This window comes from Spea bombifrons, chromosome 1 (genome assembly GCF_027358695.1).
Source record: "Spea bombifrons isolate aSpeBom1 chromosome 1, aSpeBom1.2.pri, whole genome shotgun sequence".
Taxonomy (NCBI): domain Eukaryota; kingdom Metazoa; phylum Chordata; class Amphibia; order Anura; family Pelobatidae; genus Spea; species Spea bombifrons.
In genome coordinates, this window is record NC_071087.1 from 152,031,581 (window position 1) to 152,053,537 (window position 21,957).

The 21,957-nt window shown below is 41.6% G+C and overlaps 1 protein-coding gene across 1 annotated transcript in view; it reads right to left on the reverse strand.

Annotated features, from left to right (window-relative positions):
• C7 (complement C7) overlaps positions 1-21,957 on the reverse strand; it is a 39,365-nt gene that overhangs the window by 10,505 nt on the left and 6,903 nt on the right. The window contains exons 6-12 of the mRNA XM_053448090.1: positions 16,838-16,976; positions 16,232-16,369; positions 14,975-15,218; positions 8,422-8,535; positions 7,248-7,414; positions 3,936-4,164; positions 3,281-3,458 (exon numbers count right to left, since the gene is read on the reverse strand). Of these exons, the coding sequence (XP_053304065.1) occupies positions 3,281-3,458; positions 3,936-4,164; positions 7,248-7,414; positions 8,422-8,535; positions 14,975-15,218; positions 16,232-16,369; positions 16,838-16,976 (1,209 nt within the window). The remainder of the gene's footprint in view (positions 1-3,280; positions 3,459-3,935; positions 4,165-7,247; positions 7,415-8,421; positions 8,536-14,974; positions 15,219-16,231; positions 16,370-16,837; positions 16,977-21,957) is intronic.

Below are 21,957 nucleotides of genomic sequence, written 5' to 3' on the forward strand. Positions count from 1 at the left end.
CCCCAAAAGCACGTGGGAAATGTGTTCTGGTCTGATGAAACCAAGGTTGAACTTTTTGGCCATAATTGCAAAAGGTTTGTTTGGCACAAAAACAACACTGCACATCACCCAAAGAACACCATAACCACGGTGAAGCATGGTGGTGGCAGCATCATGCTTTGGGGCTGTTTTTCTTCAGCTGGAACTGGGGCCTTAGTCAGGGTGGAGGGAATTATGAACAGTTCCAAATACCAGGCAATTTTGGCACAAAACCTTCAGGTGTCAGTTAGGAAGCTGATTTGGAGCGCTTTTGCAAAGAAGAGTGGGCATATATTGCCACGTCAAGATGTGCCATGCTAATAGACTCCTACCCAAAAAGACTGATTACTGTAATAAAATCAAAAGGTGCTTCAACAAAGTTTTAAGGGTGTGCACACTTATGCAACCAGGTTATTTTGAGGGTTTTTTAACATTTTCCCCCCCTCAAAGATTGTTCATGTTACAGGTCACATTAAAGGTGGAAAAAGTTCTGACATGATTTATGTTTGTCTTATTCTTTAACATCACAAGAACCTGCCATTTTAACAGGTGTGTATAGACTTTTTATATCCACTCTATTCAAGTGGTATGTGCTATACAAGACTAGAACTGACTGAGACAAACCGATACATTAGGTGGAGAGAGTCTTGCTCGCAAATTCTTGAGGGAATAGGGTGACCAACATAAAAATAGAGAAAGATGAGAGGTAGCGTGGTGGTTGTATCAGTGACAGGGAAGTACTAGCAGCTAAGATGGTGCGGCTTCTGTGAAGAAGTGGGTTTTTAGATGTTTCTTGAATGTTGGGAGGGAGGGTGAATGCTGAAGGTTCGGTGGAAGTAGATTCCAGAGATATGGGGGCAGCCCGAGTGAAATCTTGTAGATGGGAAAAGGAAGAGGTGATAAGTGAGGAGGAGAGCCTTAGCCCATGGGAAGAACATAAAGATCGAATAGGGGGGCATTTGTTTATGAGGGCAGAAATGTATGGAGGAGCAGTGTTATGCAGTACCTTTTAAAAAAGCAAAGGAGATAAGAAAAACACTTGAATTATTAGAAAAAGATCCTTCCAATGATTTTATGAGGAGAAGGGGTCGGGAGACTGAATAGATATTTTTCCAGAGATTCTTAGAGATCTAAGGTAAAACAGTACTGAAATGGATGATGGATAAAAAAAAATCAATTGACAAGCAAAAAGCGCAGGCTATACAAATTTAGGTTTTCAGCTTTAAAGAAGTTCAGTTAAAAAAAAAAGAAAACATTTCACACAAAATATAAACCTATGTCAGTGTTTTTTATACTCACAAAATAAGAAACTATTTTTCCTTATAAACTCATTTTAAATAGGTCAGAAAAGACTTTTTTTATGGAAAGAATACTATATTTTGTCAAATAGCTTGGAAAAAATCCAACAGAACTATTATATTTTGACATATCTGCTCTAGGGTATTCTAAATATTTATAGCATAGAAAGAAATGTATCAGATCGACAGATTGCTTATTACCTGACAATATTTCTGCTATTCTAAGGATAATGTATTCCAGCGCAGGCACTATTTATAAAGTATGTTCCCATTAAAACAGCATTTAGGGTTTTGGAGTATTTTCTCATATGTTCTGAAGCAGCAGTGGTGATTATAATTAGGCTTGTTTAAATGTCTGAACTGGCATACAGAGATGTTTAAAGCCATATACTTCACTTTTTCAGGGACTTAAGTACCTTAAAATTTATTTGTATCTATCTCAATGAGATCAAAGCAGGGTCTAGCTGAGAATAAGGAATTATAATATTCTTACATTTGACATGTAGATGGGTGAATAACAATCTGCCACATTCTAGTTTTCTATATTATTTATTATGATTAATAAGATTGAATATATGTATTGTATTAAGCGCTGCCTAAATTGTTGGCGCTATATAAATAAAAGAAAAAAATTATAATTAAAAAATAATTTAAAAAATCTGTACAGCGTCAAGATGCATCAAGGCACAAAGTCATGGCCAATGAGTTAAGTATCATTATATGGAAGGATTTAAATGCTACATGATTCTAATAATTGATGGCTTTAGTTTTATCAGGGTCATAAGAGGAAATCATCATGGGCACCCTTTAAAGGGAGAACAATTTAATTATGCCTAAACTAAGGAGTACAATACATAGGTTATTTTGCATGATAGAGGGAGTAGTATATTTGTATATGCCCGTGTCATGTTGCCTAATTGTTCTAATTGCCCCTAATAAACTATGTCAATCTCCTGGAGCTCTTGTGATACTAGAGGCACCAGAAGTAGAAATAATAAAGTGTAGACGCTGCATTTTATAGAGTGAATTGATCTGCACAGCTGCCAAGGGTCCTCAGTATGACACAAGCAACCTTTGTATTATTTTTCCTGATGTGCATATTTAATAAACTCTGTGTTTCATTTTACATTCACCGATTATGAAAGTCAAAGTCCGTTTAGTGACAAAGTGACAGTGACAGTTGTCAAAACAGGTGAGCATCGCTTGAAACGTCTGACATTTAGGGAGGATAAATATTAACACACGGCAGGTGCAGGCTGTGTGTCTAAGTAATGTTATCAGATAAGAACAAATGATTCTGTTTTATGCTAGAAATGATTATTTCATTTTTTAATACATATAAATATATTGCTTGTCCAAAGCTTATCAGCAGGACTAAATGAAATGTATTTAACAGTGTTGAATGAGTGTCAAGATATTTTCAAGCTTCAATTGGTTGTGAAACCGAAAGTTTATTCCCCAAAATTAAATATTTTTAGTGAACATTTGAGTCAATTTTGCATTTTACTGGATAAAAATCGGTGTGTGATATTGGAATTAGAAAATTAGACTTCTTTCTTTTCTTTGGCTGAAAGCGGGAGCATACTTAAGTATACTTTCTTCCTACAGGCTGTACCCCAATGAAGCCGGTCACATGCCTGCTAGGTGAACATTGTGATTGGCTGTCCCTGTACAAGTTGATTTCAATAGGTTGAAATCAAAACTAAAGAATGCATGCATTGATTTGTGCATCCAGTAAAATGGGAGTCCATGAAAAATGTGCATTTTACATGAAACTAGTTCTAGAATGGTTTAAAATACAGATTTGTCCCACCTGTTTCGGAATAGAAATTGAGTAAAAGCGCCCTCACTGATGCTAGTGGAGAAGAACTTCTGCTGGAAGAACTCTCCTATGCTATGAATTTCATGCTATTTAGATAAGACTTTATTATGATTGTAATCAAACAGGCTGGAAATTTATATACCGGAAATGGTTCAGTTCATCATCTTCACATTGTTGACTTTCTATGGAATCCCCTATGCACTTCTTCCCACCACCACTAGGGGGTGGATTATTACAAACACGATTTCTTACTCTTCTACCTGAGCCAGACAGACAGGTGCTCCATGAGGACCAGCAACTCCAGCTACCATCGATGACTCCTTGAAATACAAGAACATTTATGGATAACAAGAATTCCTTGATTTAAACTTCCCTCGTGTACTTTGTTAAATTCCTTTTACTGTAAGTATTTATATTTAAGGATAGACAGAGAGGAAAGTACTGCTTAGTATGTAAATGTGGTCTTGAACTTCTTAAAGAGACAACAATTTAATTTACATAATGGTCACATGGTTCAAATATAACTGTAAATGTTATGGGCCTTGATATTTAACGTCTTACTGCTCGATGTTATAAAGTATATTTTTATGTATTATGATTGCCTTAAAGAAAATCAGAATTCAGCATTAATTACCATGTATTTTTCTCTTTCATTTTCAATTTGCTTCTGGCAAAATCCAGTAAAACATTAAATTTTTAAAACTTTGACATGCACATTAGAACTGTTAGTTTGCTATACACATGTGTACATATGTTGTATGTTATAGCTTATATTAAGGAATTTATGCAGTTCATACCTGGGTCATCCTGTACTAAAGTTCCTCCTTCGCAAGCCGAACCATAAGTATATGGCTTACAATGGCAGACACACTTAGAGCCCACAATGACAGGTAGACCTTTGTTCTGACACGGTTTGCATTTACACGGATCTTCTTCATTCATATATTCCTCTATGGCTCGCTTCAAGTAATATCGCTTCACTGAAGAACAGGGAACTTCTCGTACCAGTTCATATAGAGGTGTCAGCTAAACAAAGAAAATATTTTATATATAAAAGAATGGAAAACTGGCAGATACATCATCATTCAGCAAAATAGAATATTTAAAACTAGTCTTTTAACTGTCCCTTGTCCACTTGTTCTGGATAACACAATCACCTATATATGATTGAGAACCAAAGTCAACACTGTGTCAAAGGCCATTTAATTTTTAGCCACTAATTTTCAGCTCTTGTTTTGTCAGGACAGGCAGAGGCAGCACCTTGTATGCAGAGTGTAGAGCCACCATAGTCCCAGTGATGCTAGATCTAGTGGTCCAAGACAATAGCAAGTCCAATAAACAAGCAAGAAACCAGGGTCACAAGCAAACTAAATTTAACATCCAGGTTGTCATTTGGCATGTGGTCCAATTTAATCAATCAATCTCAATTTGTCTTCAAATGACTAAGGATATCAACACTTGCTGGTGTGTTGCAATGTTCAACTCTACTGCAGACTTCCAGATTAGCAACTTATTATTATTATTTATTGTTTTATATAGCGCCATTAAATTCAGTAGCGCTGTACAATGGGTAGACAGGCCAAAACAAGTAGTATGTAACATAACAATTTGACTTACAGAGACAACAGGTGAGGAGGGTCCTGCTCAACTACATTACTCTAATGGATTTTACAATATGTTTAGTATAATAAGGTTAATTGAATAAAATGTATAGTGTATAGTCATATACTGTAAGCTTTTAATGTTTGAAGCACCTCCAAAGTGTTGACACCTTATGCTGTTCCATTTTTCTCTATGAATATTAGTCCACTAAAAAGGATCACCAGATTCTTTAGATCAATTTATTCCCCTTCTTTAGATTATCGGCACTGATACCCATACATGTTGTAGCATACCCATACCCATTTTTCTTTTTGTGTCAATCATAAATGAAATTGTGTTTCATTTTGGCAACAAGCCGTAGGTTGTGTTGTAGGACTCGTTCACCTTGGGTTTTAGCTTTCCTGTTTAGAATTCTACGTTGCTGAAGGTATCTCCTTAGCTCAGTTACCATATGTGATGGCAGCTGCACTGCAATGAAATGCAAGGACATTATCTTTTTTTTTAGGTAAGGAAAGTCATAAGAAACAGAAACAAAGTGGCATATTGAGTTTAATCAAGTATTTAATCATTGTCACTTCTGTATTTGGTGACAATGCTCGGTATGAGTTTGAATAACCTAAGCATTGCTTGAGTCTTAAAAATACAAATAAAACTTTATTTTGAATTAATCTTTTTATATTTTTTTTCCCTTATTGTTCGAAACTGTAGTAGTTACCTAAACAAACTGAGCTCCGTGAACGTTTAAAATGCCAATACAGCATTTAACATCTGCATTTTATTTTATTTTTCCTAACAACTTTACGTGTTATTATTAATTCCCCAGTTCACATTTGTTTTTCCCTTCACAATCATATAGCATTATATAATATCGTCAACCTCTTGCATCCTTAGGAGTAAGTGCAAGTAAGTAAGAAATGTATACAATGTATTGTTCCCAAATCCTACATTTTTTTACACTAGTGTAATTGTATTTACAAATTATTATAAGATATACTGTATCCTATAGTATATATATATATATATATATATATATATATACATCTGTCTTAAAAACAGCCATCTTTACTTCCGTATAAATTGCTCATTTATTAGAAAGCACTAAATTTGCCCACTTTTCAGCAGTTTTCTTTTGATTAAATAATCCATGCATTTTAAAATGGGGCTGTTACATGAAACATCTTTGATCCTCCAATGTGCCTCGAGGGCACACTGGGCATCTGACAGCTCAGTAGGGTATAAACTTCCTCTGGTGAAGCCCTGGTGGGGCTACCCCATACCCAGGCCGGTCAACCAAGCACAGTATTTTTCAATAGTGTATTTTCCAAGAGTAAGACTTTTACTGATCTACATTGGTCAGAGTCTATTATTATGGTCATCTCTTTGTATATTATATTTTTATATAAGCTATATTGAAGATTTTTTATATGTTATTAGTTGACATGTAATATATATATATATATATATATATGTATAGTTTGGTAAATTAGAAAACTGAGTTTTTTGTGCTCATTTCAATAAAATATATGTTGGGAAATCATTTTTTATATATAATTAATAAGTTATAAATAGTCACATTTTGGTTTTGCAAATACATACAAAGTTCAAATGTATTAACACAGAAATCATAGTCCACAGCCATAACCCCTGGGGCTGAAAGTGTTAAGCAAGTCCCAGAGAACGTATAAAATCATCCCATGCGCCTAACTAAGCTGGCATAGATCGTGGACGCAGTCAGCGCAGGATGTGAATGGAATGATAACAGCATTGATAAACATATTTCAGGAGAAATCATTGATCATACAGAAAGGTCATCACTATTCTTGTCAGATCCCTAATTACTTTTTGTGTCCAATATTCCCAGATGCAAAAGGTGTTGAAATGTCTACCTATGTAAGACATGATAAATGGGGCCGTCATAACGCCGTTGCTGAAATAAAGGCCTGTGTGATATTATGGGGTTTAAATATATCTTTCATTGTTTCTTCTCCATCTGCAACCCACAGCTTTCAATAAAATGCCTTCACATTCAATTCGCTTAAAAAGAAAGGATGTTGCCCTAATCCACACACCAAATGTAAAAAAAGTAATATAAGATAACCTTAGGTGTGCTCGGTATTAAAAGCTAGAACTTGAAGGGTTAAAGCTGACTTCTTCTTTTAAAGCTCACCTTCTTTTAAGTATTTTAATAACATAACGATATCCTTCTACATGTCCAATATATTGTGCTTGGAACTAAATACCGACCTGACATTCCTTCAGACATTTTTCTTTTTAATTATTTTGATTTGTTTCGTAAGCAAAGCAAGAATCAGGGGAGCGGAGGGAGATTAGCTATTTGCCCCGAACGCCCTATCCCGTATAGTCAGGGAGTCTGAGGTTTACTGTATGTCTTTTAAAAAAGAACCATTTAATAAAGAGCAGATTTTATGTGTTGTTGATTAATAAAAAGTATTATGTTCAAAGCAGATCCTCTAAAAAAAAACTTCTCTTCAAAAAGATCTACAAACCTTCATTTTTATGATGCTGGGCAGATTTGATACAGAACCAGCCCAGGCTGCGTATCGGTCCCGGTTTGCAAGCGGATTATCTAAATTGATATAGTTCAAGCCACTGACAAACTTCGGATCTCCTCCTGTGACCTTCACAGAACCACGGACTTCTTTGCTGCTGGAGCCTTTATAAAGTTTATAAAAGAGATAAAATATTAGCTACGCATGTGCATATCAGGGACTATACCTAGGTCAGTAGGGTCTTAGGGTAAATGGCAGATTCTAAGAGTCACACAGCTGGCTCCTCCATATTCTACCCTGATCCAACAAGTTCATGTTTAAGAGAGTAACTAGTAACTGAAGTTGGTTTTTGTGGACTTAAAATCATTTCTGGGATTTCCAGGAACATAAGGTCCCATGAGGGCAGCGTGTCATCTCATCACAACACAACAAGCACCATTTTTTGCATGTGTGTCTTAGCTGGGCATGGTACATGCAGCATTCACAAGACACAAAGCCCATTAACCTGCAAGCTTCTATTGTCAGAGACTAATGGGTCCAAGTTCTTGACATCAGTTCAATCAAAAGGAAACCAATGCAGCCAGTTTGCAAAGCTCTAAAGGTGGACTCTCAAACTCCATAACATTACCTTTGTTATTTTCTGCTGTGTTTTATGTGGGAGCTGTCATCTAGCTGTCACTTGCTATTACATTTTACATTACTGACGTGCCATACGATATTTGTGGTAATGGCTTTACAGAGGCGCTGCATGGATGCAAACATTCTCCAGTTCTAGAGCCTCACGCATAACCTGAAAGGAAGCAAGATGCTTCCTACTTGATTTATAGCAGGATTCTAATGCCGCCTTCCCACAGGAATCATGAGATATAGGATTTAGAACTAAAAATAAACTAAAAATAGTATGCAAGAGGCAGTTTTCCGTGCTGTAGTCATTTATGGTTTTAGGATGTGACGTTACCCCTATTGCAGGTAAACGGAGGTCCTAACAACTTATCTTACTATATTCTGAATCTCATGGGATGTGAGAGGCAAATCTCAATTTAACAAAAAAAAATATTGCTATATATTAATACTAAAGTACAAAATGTGATCATTAATCCTCTCTCATTCGCAGATAAATGTATGCATCCATACATGTATTTGTCTCAAAAACCAAACCACCAATACTTACCTGATGAGGATTTTATTGATTCCGCTACCTTCTTACATTCGGTTGACGAAGATGAAACAAACAAAAAACTAAAGCTACTCGAAGTACATTTCTGCATATCACTAATTGTCACACCTGCAAATAAAAATAAAAGAGCTGTTACCAAATAGTAATACTTACCTTTTTGAGCAACCTTAAAAACTAATTTAACACACAAACTCCTTTTTTTTCCAGTTTAGAAATGATGCGTTCATTAATGGTGCAGTTTAGAATTTAAAATAGTTACTTGTAATACCAAAAATATGTTTAATCAAGTTAGAAATGTGAAAATATATTGATAATGGATTAGATTTTTGCATAGAAATAAAACACAATGTTTATCACTGGTAGATGTTATTGGGATCGTAATGTATAATATTTTGAAAGTGTTGAACGTGTCACACCACCGGCAGGGAGACCCGCTGGGTCCCCCGGCCGGCAACAGCAACCGCCGCGAGGCAGGGGGAGACCCCCCGCTTCGGTCCGGCAGCCGCAGCTGCCGCGAAGAAGAGGGAGACCCCCCGCTTCTGAACGGCAGCAGCAGCCGCCGCGAGGTAGGGGAAGACCCCCTGCTCCCGCACGGCAACCTCGGTCCCCGCGCAGAAGGGGGAGACCCCCCACTTCTGCACAGCAGACGCGGCCGCCGCGGAGAAGGGGGAGACCCCCCGCTTCTGCAGGGCAGGCGCAGCCGCCGCGGAGAAGGGGGAGACCCCCCGCTTCTGCAGGGCAGGCGCAGCCGCCGCGGAGAAGGGGGAGACCCCCCGCTTCTGCGCAGCAGAGACAGCCGCTGCAGATGGAAGGGGAACTTACCTCTTCCACGTCGCGTTCCCAGCAGCTTCACAGGTCCAGCTCTGGTGTCCGGACGCGTTCTTCTTCACGCCACCTAGTGGCGGCCGAGGAAACTGCACCTGCTTATATAGGACGATTACGCAATCGCCAACCACAAGATGGCCGCGCAGGAAGTGACGTAACGGCACTTTGAAATTTTGGCGGGAGATCTCCAATTAGTGCCTAACTTCCTGTGCCTACTTAAGAGACTTCAGAACACTAAGACCTTGCCTTCTGATGGTCGTCTATGCCCTGTGCTAGCACCCAGATAGCGTTCCTCTGCTTGATTCCTGTATTTGACCTCGGCTTGTTTTTGACTATTCTGATCTCTGGTATCCTGACCTCGGCTTGCTCCTCGTTTATCCTGCTCTCCGGTATCCTGACCTCGGCTTGCTCCTCGTTTTTCCTGCTCTCCGGTATCCTGACCTCGGCTCTCTGGACCATCCCTGCAGTCCTACCTGACTACGGAGTCTCCTCTGTACGCTGTGCCGTGACAGAATCAGAAGGCCATCATGAGACCCGCTTCGGTAGGACAAGGGTCCACTGAGGCTCGACTTGACGAGATGGATCATCGTCTGGATCAATTTGCTCAAGCTCTTCAGACCTTGCTTCAGCGTACTGATCCTTCGCAGCAAGCACCTCAACCTGTGGCGGCTCCTACTCCACCGCCGTTACCAGTGGCCACGGTTCCTGCTCACCTGCCTCCACCCCAACGCTACAATGGGGATCCAGCAACCTGTCGAGGTTTTTTGAACCAGTGTGAGATACACTTTGAACTGTCTCCTTATGCCTTTCCCACTGAACGTGCCAAGGTGGGATACGTCATTTCACTCCTTACGGATAAAGCCTTGGCATGGGCTTCACCGCTTTGGGAGAGAAACGTCTCTACAGTGCGCTCCTATGCTGAATTTGTTTCCAGTCTACGTGCCGCATTTGATACTCCGGGTAGAAGGGCCACTGCTTCTAATTCGCTCTTTACCATCCGTCAGGGTTCCCGTCCACTTCTGGAATACGCTATAGAGTTCCGGACCCTGATGGGAGAGGTGAACTGGACTAATGAGGCATTAGTGGCTGCCTTTCTGAATGGACTTTCTGAGACCCTCAAAGACGAGACTGCTGCCAGAGATTTGCCCACAGAACTAGACTCCGTGATTTCGTATATTTCCCAAATTGATCTGCGTCTCCGCCAAAGGCAAGCACAACGGGAGAGTTTGAAGTTACGTGACAAGGGTGAGAGATCTACTACACGCTTCTTACCACAGTTTTCTTCTGCCGACCCCTCGAACGAACCATCTGAGGAACCCATGCAGTTGGGAGCCACTCGACTCTCTGATCGAGAGAGGAACAGACGGAGACGGGAGGGATTATGCTTTTACTGTGGACTCTCGGGTCACTTTATCGGACACTGTCCTAGCAGGCCGGGAAACGCCCGCACCTAGGTAGGCCAGGGGAACCTACCATAGGTGTGGTGAACTATTCCCCTAACCTGTTCACCACCCGAATGACTGTTCCGGTTCATTTAGTCTGGGATTCTGGATTCATTGACACTGAGGCTTTCCTGGATTCCGGCGCTGCCGGCAACTTTATTGATTCTGTGTTTTGTGAGCAGCAACGCATTCCCACCCTATCCCTGCCCGTACCGTTAGCTATTGAAGCTATTGATGGTAGACCGCTTCGTCCTGATCAGATTTCTCGTTCTACAGCTCCACTCAACCTTGCCGTCGGGATTGTACACAAGGAACGTTTACAACTACTCGTCATCCGCTCGCCCTCCATTCCCATTATATTGGGATTTCCGTGGCTACAGGTACATAATCCTGTTATTGATTGGACTACGACTCAGATCACGTCCTGGAGTGCGTCCTGTAAGGCACATTGCCTCACTCCTCTAAAGCTTGCCACGGTTACAGCCTCTTCGAGGGAGGCCTCTTCCCTGCCGAAACAGTACCAGGACTTCGCGGACGTATTTGATAAGAAAGAGGCTGAGAAACTACCACCACACAGACCGTATGATTGCCCGATTGACTTGCTTCCGGGGACCATGCCACCCCGGGGGCGGGTTTACCCACTCTCCATTCCGGAGACCCAAGCTATGGAATCGTACATAGAGGAGAATCTTCGCCGAGGATTTATCCGCCGGTCTGTATCACCCGCTGGCGCAGGGTTCTTCTTCGTGAAAAAGAAGAATGGGGAGCTTCGTCCATGCATCGATTATCGGGGCCTGAACAAGATTACCAGGCGTAACACTTACCCTATTCCACTGATTTCCGAACTTTTCGACAGGCTACGTGGGGCTACTATCTACACCAAGCTGGATCTCCGGGGAGCGTACAATCTTGTCCGAATCCGTGCTGACGATGAATGGAAGACCGCCTTCAATACTCGTTCAGGACACTATGAATATACCGTTATGCCATTTGGGCTATGCAACGCCCCGGCGGTCTTCCAGGAGTTCATTAATGACTGCCTTCGAGACTTCCTTCAACAGTTTGTGGTGGTGTACCTCGACGACATTCTGATATACTCTTCCGATTTGCAGTCACACCGCACCCATGTTAAGCGCGTTTTGTCCCGACTACGGCTCCATGGACTATACGCTAAACTCGAGAAGTGCGAATTTGAGATCCAGAGGGTGATATTTCTTGGATACGTTATTACGCCCTCAGGCTTTGAGATGGACCCATCCAAGGTGCAGGCCATCAGAGACTGGCCTCAACCACTGGGCCTCAAACCCCTACAGCGTTTTTTGGGGTTTGCTAATTATTATAGACGTTTCATCCGTGACTACTCCAAGGTCGCTGCTCCCCTGACGGCCCTTACTAAGAAAGGGGCCAATACCCTGGAGTGGTCTCCCGAAGCCATTTCCGCTTTTTCCCGACTCAAGACCAAGTTTACCACCGCGCCTGTGTTACGTCATCCTGATCCTCGGTTACCGTTTGTTTTGGAGGTCGATGCATCTGAGTCTGGAGTCGGGGCTGTGCTTTCACAGAGGGCTTCCTATAGTGGTCCTCTCCATCCTTGCGGGTACTTCTCCAGGAGATTCTCCCCGGCGGAGAGGAACTATGATGTGGGAAACAAGGAACTTCTGGCTGTCATCCTCGCGCTGGAAGAGTGGCGTCATCTTCTGGAGGGTGTTCCTATTCCCACGCTGATTCTGACAGATCATAAGAATCTTCAGTATATAGAGACTGCCAAGTGCCTGAATCCCCGGCAGGCCAGATGGGCCTTGTTTCTTTCCCGCTTCTCGTTTGTCCTGACCTATCGTCCAGGCTCCAAGAACGTCAAGGCGGACGCTCTCTCCCGTATGCATGTGTCCCCCGAGGAGGAGGGTCGTGCGCCCGAACCCATCATACCTGCTACCAAGGTCCTGGCGGCTCTACATACTTGTTGCCGAACTCCCTTGCTTGACCGGATCGCTGGTTTTCAAGCCCGAGCTCCAGCCTCCTTGCCAGCTGGGAGACTGTTTGTTCCCGCGCACCTCCGTACCCGCGTGCTTCGCCTGTCCCATGGGTCCAGAACCGCCGGCCACCCTGGGCTAGCACGTACCAAGGACCTTGTTTCGAGGACATTTTGGTGGCCAGAATGGACTAAGGATACTGCCCTGTTTGTCCGCTCCTGTCTCAAGTGCGCCGCCAATAAGTCCTCCAGGAGACACCCTGCCGGGTTGCTTCACCCATTGCCCCGTCCTTCAAGGCCTTGGACTCACCTTGCCATGGACTTTATAGTGGACTTGCCCAACTCTAAGGGGCATACCGTGATTCTGATGATCATTGATCGTTTTTCAAAGATGGCGCACATGATACCTTTGAGGAAACTTCCCACGGCATCAGTATTGGCGGACATATTCTTGCGGGAGATAGTCCGTCTTCATGGAGTACCCACCGAGATCGTCTCCGACCGCGGTACCCAATTTATTGCACGTTTTTGGCGCGAGTTCACGAGGGCATTGGGTGTTACACTAGCGTTTTCATCGGCCTATCACCCACAGTCTAACGGCGCTGCAGAGAGGGCTAACCAGCACCTTGAACAATATCTGCGCATTTTCATCAACCAACATCAGGATGATTGGGTTGACCTGCTTCCTTTGGCGGAGTTTGCTCGGAACAATGCGGTACAAGAGTCTACGGGAGAGTCCGCCTTCTATTGTGTCTACGGTCTTCATCCGCAACCCTTCCCTGGAGCCTTTCCGAATTCTACTGATCCTGCTTTGGAGGAACGACTGACTAATATACAGTCCACCTGGGCTTCGGTGCAGAGAACTCTGGAACTGGCTGGTAGACGACAGGAACTCCAAGCCAACAAGAGACGTTCCGGTACTCCTGCGTATTCTCCGGGGGACCGCGTTTGGTTGTCTACGAGATACCTGCGACTCCGCGTGCCCAGCATGAAGCTGGCACCGCGTTTCATCGGTCCCTTTTCGATCGTCCGTCGGGTGAATCCTGTTGCCTACGAACTTTCTCTGCCTAGGACACTCCGTATCCCTCGAGTCTTTCATGTCTCCCTATTGAAGCCACTGGTCTGCAACCGTTTTTCTACTAGACCCCCTGTCGCGGGGACTTCAGGGCGTATTCCTCAAGCCATCCTGGACTGTCGCAGACAACAAGGGAGTCTTCAGTATCTTGTTCATTGGAGAGGACATGGCCCAGAGGATCGTTCCTGGGTTCCTGAAGCTCGCTTCCACGCCCCTCATCTCGTGCGTGCATTCCATGCTAAGAGGCAGCGTGGTTCGGGCAGGGGTCGCCCTGAGGTCGCCCCTTTAAGGAGGGGTACTGTCACACCACCGGCAGGGAGACCCGCTGGGTCCCCCGGCCGGCAACAGCAACCGCCGCGAGGCAGGGGGAGACCCCCCGCTTCGGTCCGGCAGCCGCAGCTGCCGCGAAGAAGAGGGAGACCCCCCGCTTCTGAACGGCAGCAGCAGCCGCCGCGAGGTAGGGGAAGACCCCCTGCTCCCGCACGGCAACCTCGGTCCCCGCGCAGAAGGGGGAGACCCCCCACTTCTGCACAGCAGACGCGGCCGCCGCGGAGAAGGGGGAGACCCCCCGCTTCTGCAGGGCAGGCGCAGCCGCCGCGGAGAAGGGGGAGACCCCCCGCTTCTGCAGGGCAGGCGCAGCCGCCGCGGAGAAGGGGGAGACCCCCCGCTTCTGCGCAGCAGAGACAGCCGCTGCAGATGGAAGGGGAACTTACCTCTTCCACGTCGCGTTCCCAGCAGCTTCACAGGTCCAGCTCTGGTGTCCGGACGCGTTCTTCTTCACGCCACCTAGTGGCGGCCGAGGAAACTGCACCTGCTTATATAGGACGATTACGCAATCGCCAACCACAAGATGGCCGCGCAGGAAGTGACGTAACGGCACTTTGAAATTTTGGCGGGAGATCTCCAATTAGTGCCTAACTTCCTGTGCCTACTTAAGAGACTTCAGAACACTAAGACCTTGCCTTCTGATGGTCGTCTATGCCCTGTGCTAGCACCCAGATAGCGTTCCTCTGCTTGATTCCTGTATTTGACCTCGGCTTGTTTTTGACTATTCTGATCTCTGGTATCCTGACCTCGGCTTGCTCCTCGTTTATCCTGCTCTCCGGTATCCTGACCTCGGCTTGCTCCTCGTTTTTCCTGCTCTCCGGTATCCTGACCTCGGCTCTCTGGACCATCCCTGCAGTCCTACCTGACTACGGAGTCTCCTCTGTACGCTGTGCCGTGACAGAACGATACCATTTTGGGTGAGTTTTTCGCTCTCCAGGTAGAACAGGAATTTGTATTCTCCTCCTAAGGATCCAGACTGCAAGAAGTGGGTTCCATATTTTTCAATAAGTTTTCGATAGGCGGTATATTCGTACACTGATGGGAGATTGAAAAGGTCTTTCCAGAAAGGTTCAGAAAGAGCTAGAAACTCTGCGTCATTGTTTATAAACTGAGCCACCTCAACGTAATTTTGGATAACCATGAGCTGGTAACTCTAGAGAGAAAAATTAGGTTATTCAATTAAACGATGGAATGACATAACATTGTATATTATTGTACTTTTTATTAAGGTTCAGAGGCATAACTAACAATTGTTTAATATTAATTTGAAGCTTGGGCAAACATGGCACTGTCATAGAAAGCCACCTTTGTCACAAGTCTGTTCGTGTGATTTCTGCCCTTCTAGATCTGCCCCAATCAAATTTTGGTGCTTTTATTGTTAAGTGGAAGCAACGAAAAGCAAAAAACAGCTCAGCCACAAAGCAGTAGACCACGCACACAAATGGGGTCACTGTGTAGCATCAGCATTTTCTACAGAGTTCCAAACTGGCCCTGGAAGCAACATCAGCAGAAGCACTGTGTGCCAGGAGCTTCATGAAATGGGCTTCCATGTCCGAGCAGCTGCCAAGCATCACCTGGAGTGGTGTAAAGCACATTGCCACTAGACTCTGGAGCAGTAGAAACATGTTCTCTGGAGTAATGACTCAAGCTTTACTTGGAGCAGAAATCCATAGGTTCGTGCGAGGCGTTAAAGGTCCGTGCGAGCGACTTTATTGGACCTTTAACTCCTGAAGGCGAAACTCCGCCTGGGGACTCTATTGGCCACTCGTACGGACCTTTAACTCCCCAGGCCTAGTTTTGGCTTCAGGAGTTAAAGGTCCATACGAGCGACTCTATTGGTCGCTCGTATGGACCTTTAACTCCTGGAGCAGGCCCAGGCGGCGTTTTGGCGTATGGACCTTTAACTCCTGACCCCAAAGCTGCTGCGTACCGTGTTAACCCCGTATTAACACCTTCTAAAAACCAACACAGGTACGGGCGAATAATCGTGGAATAAGAAGATTTTTCCCCCCCATGAAGATGAACACGAAGACAAACACGAAGAGTTGGCCGGCGCCCAAGTCTAGTAAAATGTATTGAATATTTGCAAAAAAAACCCCACATGCATACATAAAAAAAAACAATTTGGGAGACTAGACTATCCCTTTTATATTGTTTAACATTTACCTTTTCCTTTGTTTGGCTGAACTTGTTTTCTTTATCGTCCCTATAATTATAATTAGTTCTAACGTGTGTTTCTGAGTTGCGTACATAAGACCAACTGCTGTTGTAAAAATCATAGCTAAAATCATTCTTTGTTTCAATCTGTAAGAAGGAAGCAGAAACTCATTAAATATGGCCAAAGGTGAACTGTACTTTTTGTACTAAGGCCTATTCCATGATACCCATATGCAGTACTATCCCTCATTCTATTGCATTTAATTTTTAAAACATTCCACATAAGCTTTTTTTATTGCAGTGATAGCTCCCTCTCCTGTCAGTACCTTAGCCTGCTAGACAAACAAGGGTGCCATGGAAAAGGGGGATAAGGTCATTCCTTGGGGGGTCTTTTCTGGCATAGAGACCCTCCAACTGTAGTTTGGGGTAGCATGGAGGCATTAAAACAATGGTAACAGACAAGAATAATTTTCCATAGCTACCTAGACCCTTTATCATCACTGTATTCTCTTCATAACTCTCTATAACATCTTTAACTGTTTAACTTTGATATTACGTTAATAAGCAACTAATCATACTAATAAGTAAATAAATGTAGAAATAATAAAATCATACCTTAAATGTGTAAGTCAGAACATTTTCACTTAACCTGTAGTAGTCTCTGTTGTCAGCGTTAAATACTTTGCGGCACTTCCCCCCAAAACTTTTTGTGTGAATCACATGACTTTTTAATTCTTGAGTAAATATGTCGACACTGCAATAAATGCGTGAAATAAATATAAACCATTCATAGTTTGACCCAACTCTGTGTAATTTTCCATGTCTTGTATACCAACTGATTGGACATAAAGGTCCCTATCTCAACCAGAATGCTATACATTAAGAAGACAACATATATTTCCCTTTGTTAACCCCTTAAGGACAATGGGCGGTCCCTAAACCCATTGAAAACAATGGATTTTGAGCCCGTACATGTACAGGCTATGTCATTAAGGGGTTAAACGAGATATAACTGAAAAGGGTAGCATTTCAGAAGAATAGGGATCCATGAGACGTAATTCGTGAACATGACAGCACTTTTATAAATGAATTATTTTGAAGGCCCAATTAAACATAATTATATGGCAAAGATGTATAAAAGTTGAGAATTCTGTATAGAAAGTTATCTTATCACTAAGAGTCAAATGTCTCAGCTCTGTTGTACATTCCATTACTTGCTACATTGCTAAGTCTACTTTTAAAATATTTTAGCGTTGATTAGATGTTTTCCTGTGCGTGAGGACATTTTTAAAACACAATTAATCTTTCTTTTATGGCAAACGGCCAACTCCTTTTGGCCACTCTAAGGAAATGTGCGTTACCATTGACTGTCTTGGAGAACATTAGAACCCCTACAGTCCACAAATCAATAACATGGAGTACACAGCAGAGTGTCCAGATCCCAGCTAAAATCAGGAACATATTTAAGAAACATAAGGCACTTTATATATGTGTGTTTGTCATTCTATTGTATCAGCTGGTATAGTAGTGGACAGAGCCAAGAACCTTCCCCATAAATTAAAGGAAGTTCCAGAAGAATGGTGCAATTCTAGGTGGAACTTGGAAAGTTCCCAGTCATAGGATACCAAATGAATGAAATATGCAATCAACACAACATAAGGCATGGAAGCAGAGCATCAGAAAATCCAAGCAGGCTAACTGATCGCTTAAATGTGTTATAACATGTAGATGGGAAAAGGTCCTATTTATTACAGATGTATTTATTACAGATGTAACTACCAATGGTGTTTATTTAGTACAATCTTATAAAAATATGATAATGTGGAACCTGTTCTTTTCTGTTTCGAATAAAGGTAGTTTAGTTGCTGATGGATTTATAATGAGCACAGATATAAAATATACATTTTTAATAAAAACTATAGTAGTTTAGAATTTGAAGGACGTTACAGCCATGTAGCCCATCCAGGCAGCCATTTTGATCCACCATAGGATTTCAAACTTTAACTAACACTTGGCCTTGCGTTATGTACTGTGCTTCTTAAAGTCTGCGATCAATAATTACACAAAACTACAGCTTTGCGGTCTTGAAAAGAGGTTTATTTCTTGTGATTAACAAAGAACATAGAGCACTACTTGATTACAGATAGTATATTGGGGAGTTTTATGTCCCATTCAGCTTGCATGTTTTTTTCTTGATTTTATTAAAAGGACACTCCAGTAATCATCTGTACTTTAATGTGTATGATAGCTGAGGGTCCCTTTGCATTTAAGTGCTGACATTTATTTCATTTGGAACACTTTCCTGCCACTGATTGTTTTGAGAACTTCCAGACCACAGAGAAGGCGAAAAGCTGCAGCTTCTACCTAAGGTAAGTACGTTGCTCATTTTGTCAACATTTTTAAATAATGCATATTAAAGTACTCATAAAGTACTTTAATGTGTATTCTTCTTTAGAGAGCGCTATTTATGTTTTGCATTTTTTCCTTTTTTTCCCCTTTTTTGTTCTTCTCTCTTAATTTGCTGCAGTCGTACTCTCTGAGAGAATCTACAGGTTCATAATATTATATTTGTATTAGAATATAACCAAGGTCAGCCAAAAATATTCATGTTCGTTGAATAGAATTAACATTTTCACTGGAAGCTTTATTTATTATTCATATATATAGTGTGACATGGAAGCCAAATAGAAACTCATAATGCGGCAATGCTTCAATTATTCCCAACTGGCAAAGAAATATTCAGCTTTAGTTGCGCTGTGAACTTTTTGTTTTTGCTACAACGCATGTTTTTTTAATTAGATTTATCAGACATATTGAACAGCATTTAAAAACCAAATTGTAGTCCATATGCGTCTCGCCCTACAGCTTGTTGGAGGACCACAAAGCACAACACAAGCCTCTCAAACAGGTGTGGACCAAAGATGATACCTCAAGGGAATCATTGCTAGATAGCCCCAACATTCCCCCATATTTTCAATAACGAAAGGGAAATTCTCACACCCTTCCATAATCATGTCATTTTCTCACAAACATTGGAACTGAATCAATGACCCATCTAGTTTCTGCACTCCATGGTATACATGTTTAGCGACGATTCTTTTGTTGGCTTCTTACTTGACCAGCTTTTTAATCAACACTCAATCAATACCACAATAATATTTTTTGTACAAAACAGATGGTACAACAAATCCATGTTGTATAGAGACTCCAAACATTTATAAAATCATTGGTATGTTAAAATAAACAGGTGGCATACTTGGCATGAATTTGCATAATTTTGTAACTGTAGAATCCACTCCCATACATAAAACCTGGCTTATTTCAGCCTGGTTTTGTCCATTAAAAAGGTGCCCAGTTGTTCAACCCCCATGCTAAATGCATTTTGAATAAGTAACCCCTCAAAATCCTCAGTTACTTATTCAAAATGCTAAAAACATGGGGGTACGGACAATGTGAACCCTTTTTTGGCAGAAAAAAATGTTTGGCTAGGTATTAAAAATTTGTAAATTCATACCAAGGGTGCCAGCTTTTCATTTTAACATGCCGATGATTTCAGGGATATTTGGAGTTTCTATGCATCACAGATTTGTTGCAGTATCTGTTTTGTACAAAAATATTGTTGAGGTATTGATTTATATTGCAACATATTTTCTGTGTTGAATAGTGTTGGGGTAAATACCAAGTATATATATTTTTTATTAATATGTGCTTGATTACGTTTATGTGTGTATATATGTATGTATGTATGATAGCTGCATCACACCTACATCCTACTTAGGGAAGGAAGGGAGGAAATGCATCACCTAGCATTGACCATAGCAAGTCAATAAAATTACACGGTGGGGTCTTGGGAACACAAGACAGGGACCTCATTTACACATCAACAGAGAAATCCCTTAAAATGACATTGTAGAAACACACATTGGAGACTAGATTGGTGAGTCTCACCCTTGGCGCACAGCATACACACTTAGCAGCAGATATTAGATAGATGGGATGTTTGTGATCGGTATGAATGATTGGCATCTGTATATCACTGTAACTCTGGTCTTGTCTTTGCTGTAACATTAATCTGGGCAGATTCTAATTAAAGCTCTCTCTCTGGTAAGAATCTTAGGCTGGCTTTTCTATTGTAATATCAGGTAGAAAACCTTAGTAGAACTATATATATATATATATATATATATATATATATATATATATATATATATATATATATTGTCTGGAAAAGGGGAAAAGGTTATATGTTAGTTCTTGGAGGAGGTAACAAGGGTATTACATTTATCATTAATACACAACGCAGAAAGTATTATTCTCCACACATATCGATTGGCGGTATTGGTTTGAGAGAGAAGTTTATACAACAAATAAGAAGCTGATTGAATAAGAAGCTAACTTCAGCATCATCTTTAAGTGCATGCTACTTTATATAACCCCACACTATTTTTAATTAAAAAGTACTGCTTTTCAACGCAACCATACTAGCAGTAATTGAACATTTAAGTTCAATTAAACTAGAGTGGCAATTACAATGTGTTCAGGTCCTACTGAAACAAACTGGAACAGAAATGCAGCCTTAACATATATATACAGTTGTGTGAACACCCTCTTTGAGTTCTATGGTTCTACATATCAGTACATAACAATCATCTGTTCCTTAGCAGGTCTAAAAATACAAAATACAACCTCAGATGAACAACAACATATTACACCGTGTCATGATTGATTCACAAAAAATTAAGTCAAAATGGAGAAGCCATGTGTGAAAAACTAAGTACACTTTATGATTCAATAGCTTGTAGAATTACCTTTAGCTGCAATTGTAATAATTTTCTGTATGACTTTATCAGACTGATATTTTGGCCCACATGTTGTAAATATATGGGGACTTCAACTCAATGGACAATGTACAGAATCATCCAAACAACTGGGCCCCCTCATGCAAAAGACTTTTAAAAATTTGAGCATTTTTGTCCTTTTGTGTAAGGCTTATTCTTTTATTATTTTTTGCATGGCCCCTTTTTCCATGGCCTAAAATGAGTATAGATGGTTTTGCAGATCATTGCTTTGAGTGCCAAAGGGAAGGAAGTGATTTTCACCGTCCAGCCATGCTGCACTCAAAGAATTAGAGGAGTAGGTTCTATTTTACTAACCTCCTCCATTTTACAGGGCAGGGATGCAGGAAGAGTAGAGCCACAGGGTGGCGTCCTTGCCTCCCCAAATATTTCTAATGCCCCTTACCCTAATGACCATGGGATGGAGGGACAAGAATTCCCCCAAAGGAATTTAGTCAACTCCTTCTATCTGAATAATTGATGGGGGTGTGAGGGAGGCATGGCTTTTATGAATTTGAATCTCCTATCCCTCTGAGACAGGAATGAGTTATACTCACAGCACATAAGCTGTCCACAGCTGCCATTGGTAAGTATGGTGGTCCTAGGGACTCCTGTTTCATTTCATTCAATTATTTATTTTAATTTTGTTTATTCGGAAAGAGGACTCCCAACTCATCTTGCAGCCCCTTAGGAATGCAAAATGAATTTTTCAAGTTGGAACTTAGTTGGAACTTGAGTTGCTCACATAAACTTTACTCTCCTGTAGGCCAGAATAGGCGAATTGTTAATTTGAACACACATTTTCTGCTAACTCACAAACACTGGCAGTTAAGTGAATAGAACCCACTGAATAAAAAACGGACATAACATACATTCGTTATTAAGTATTGTGTTGCTGTT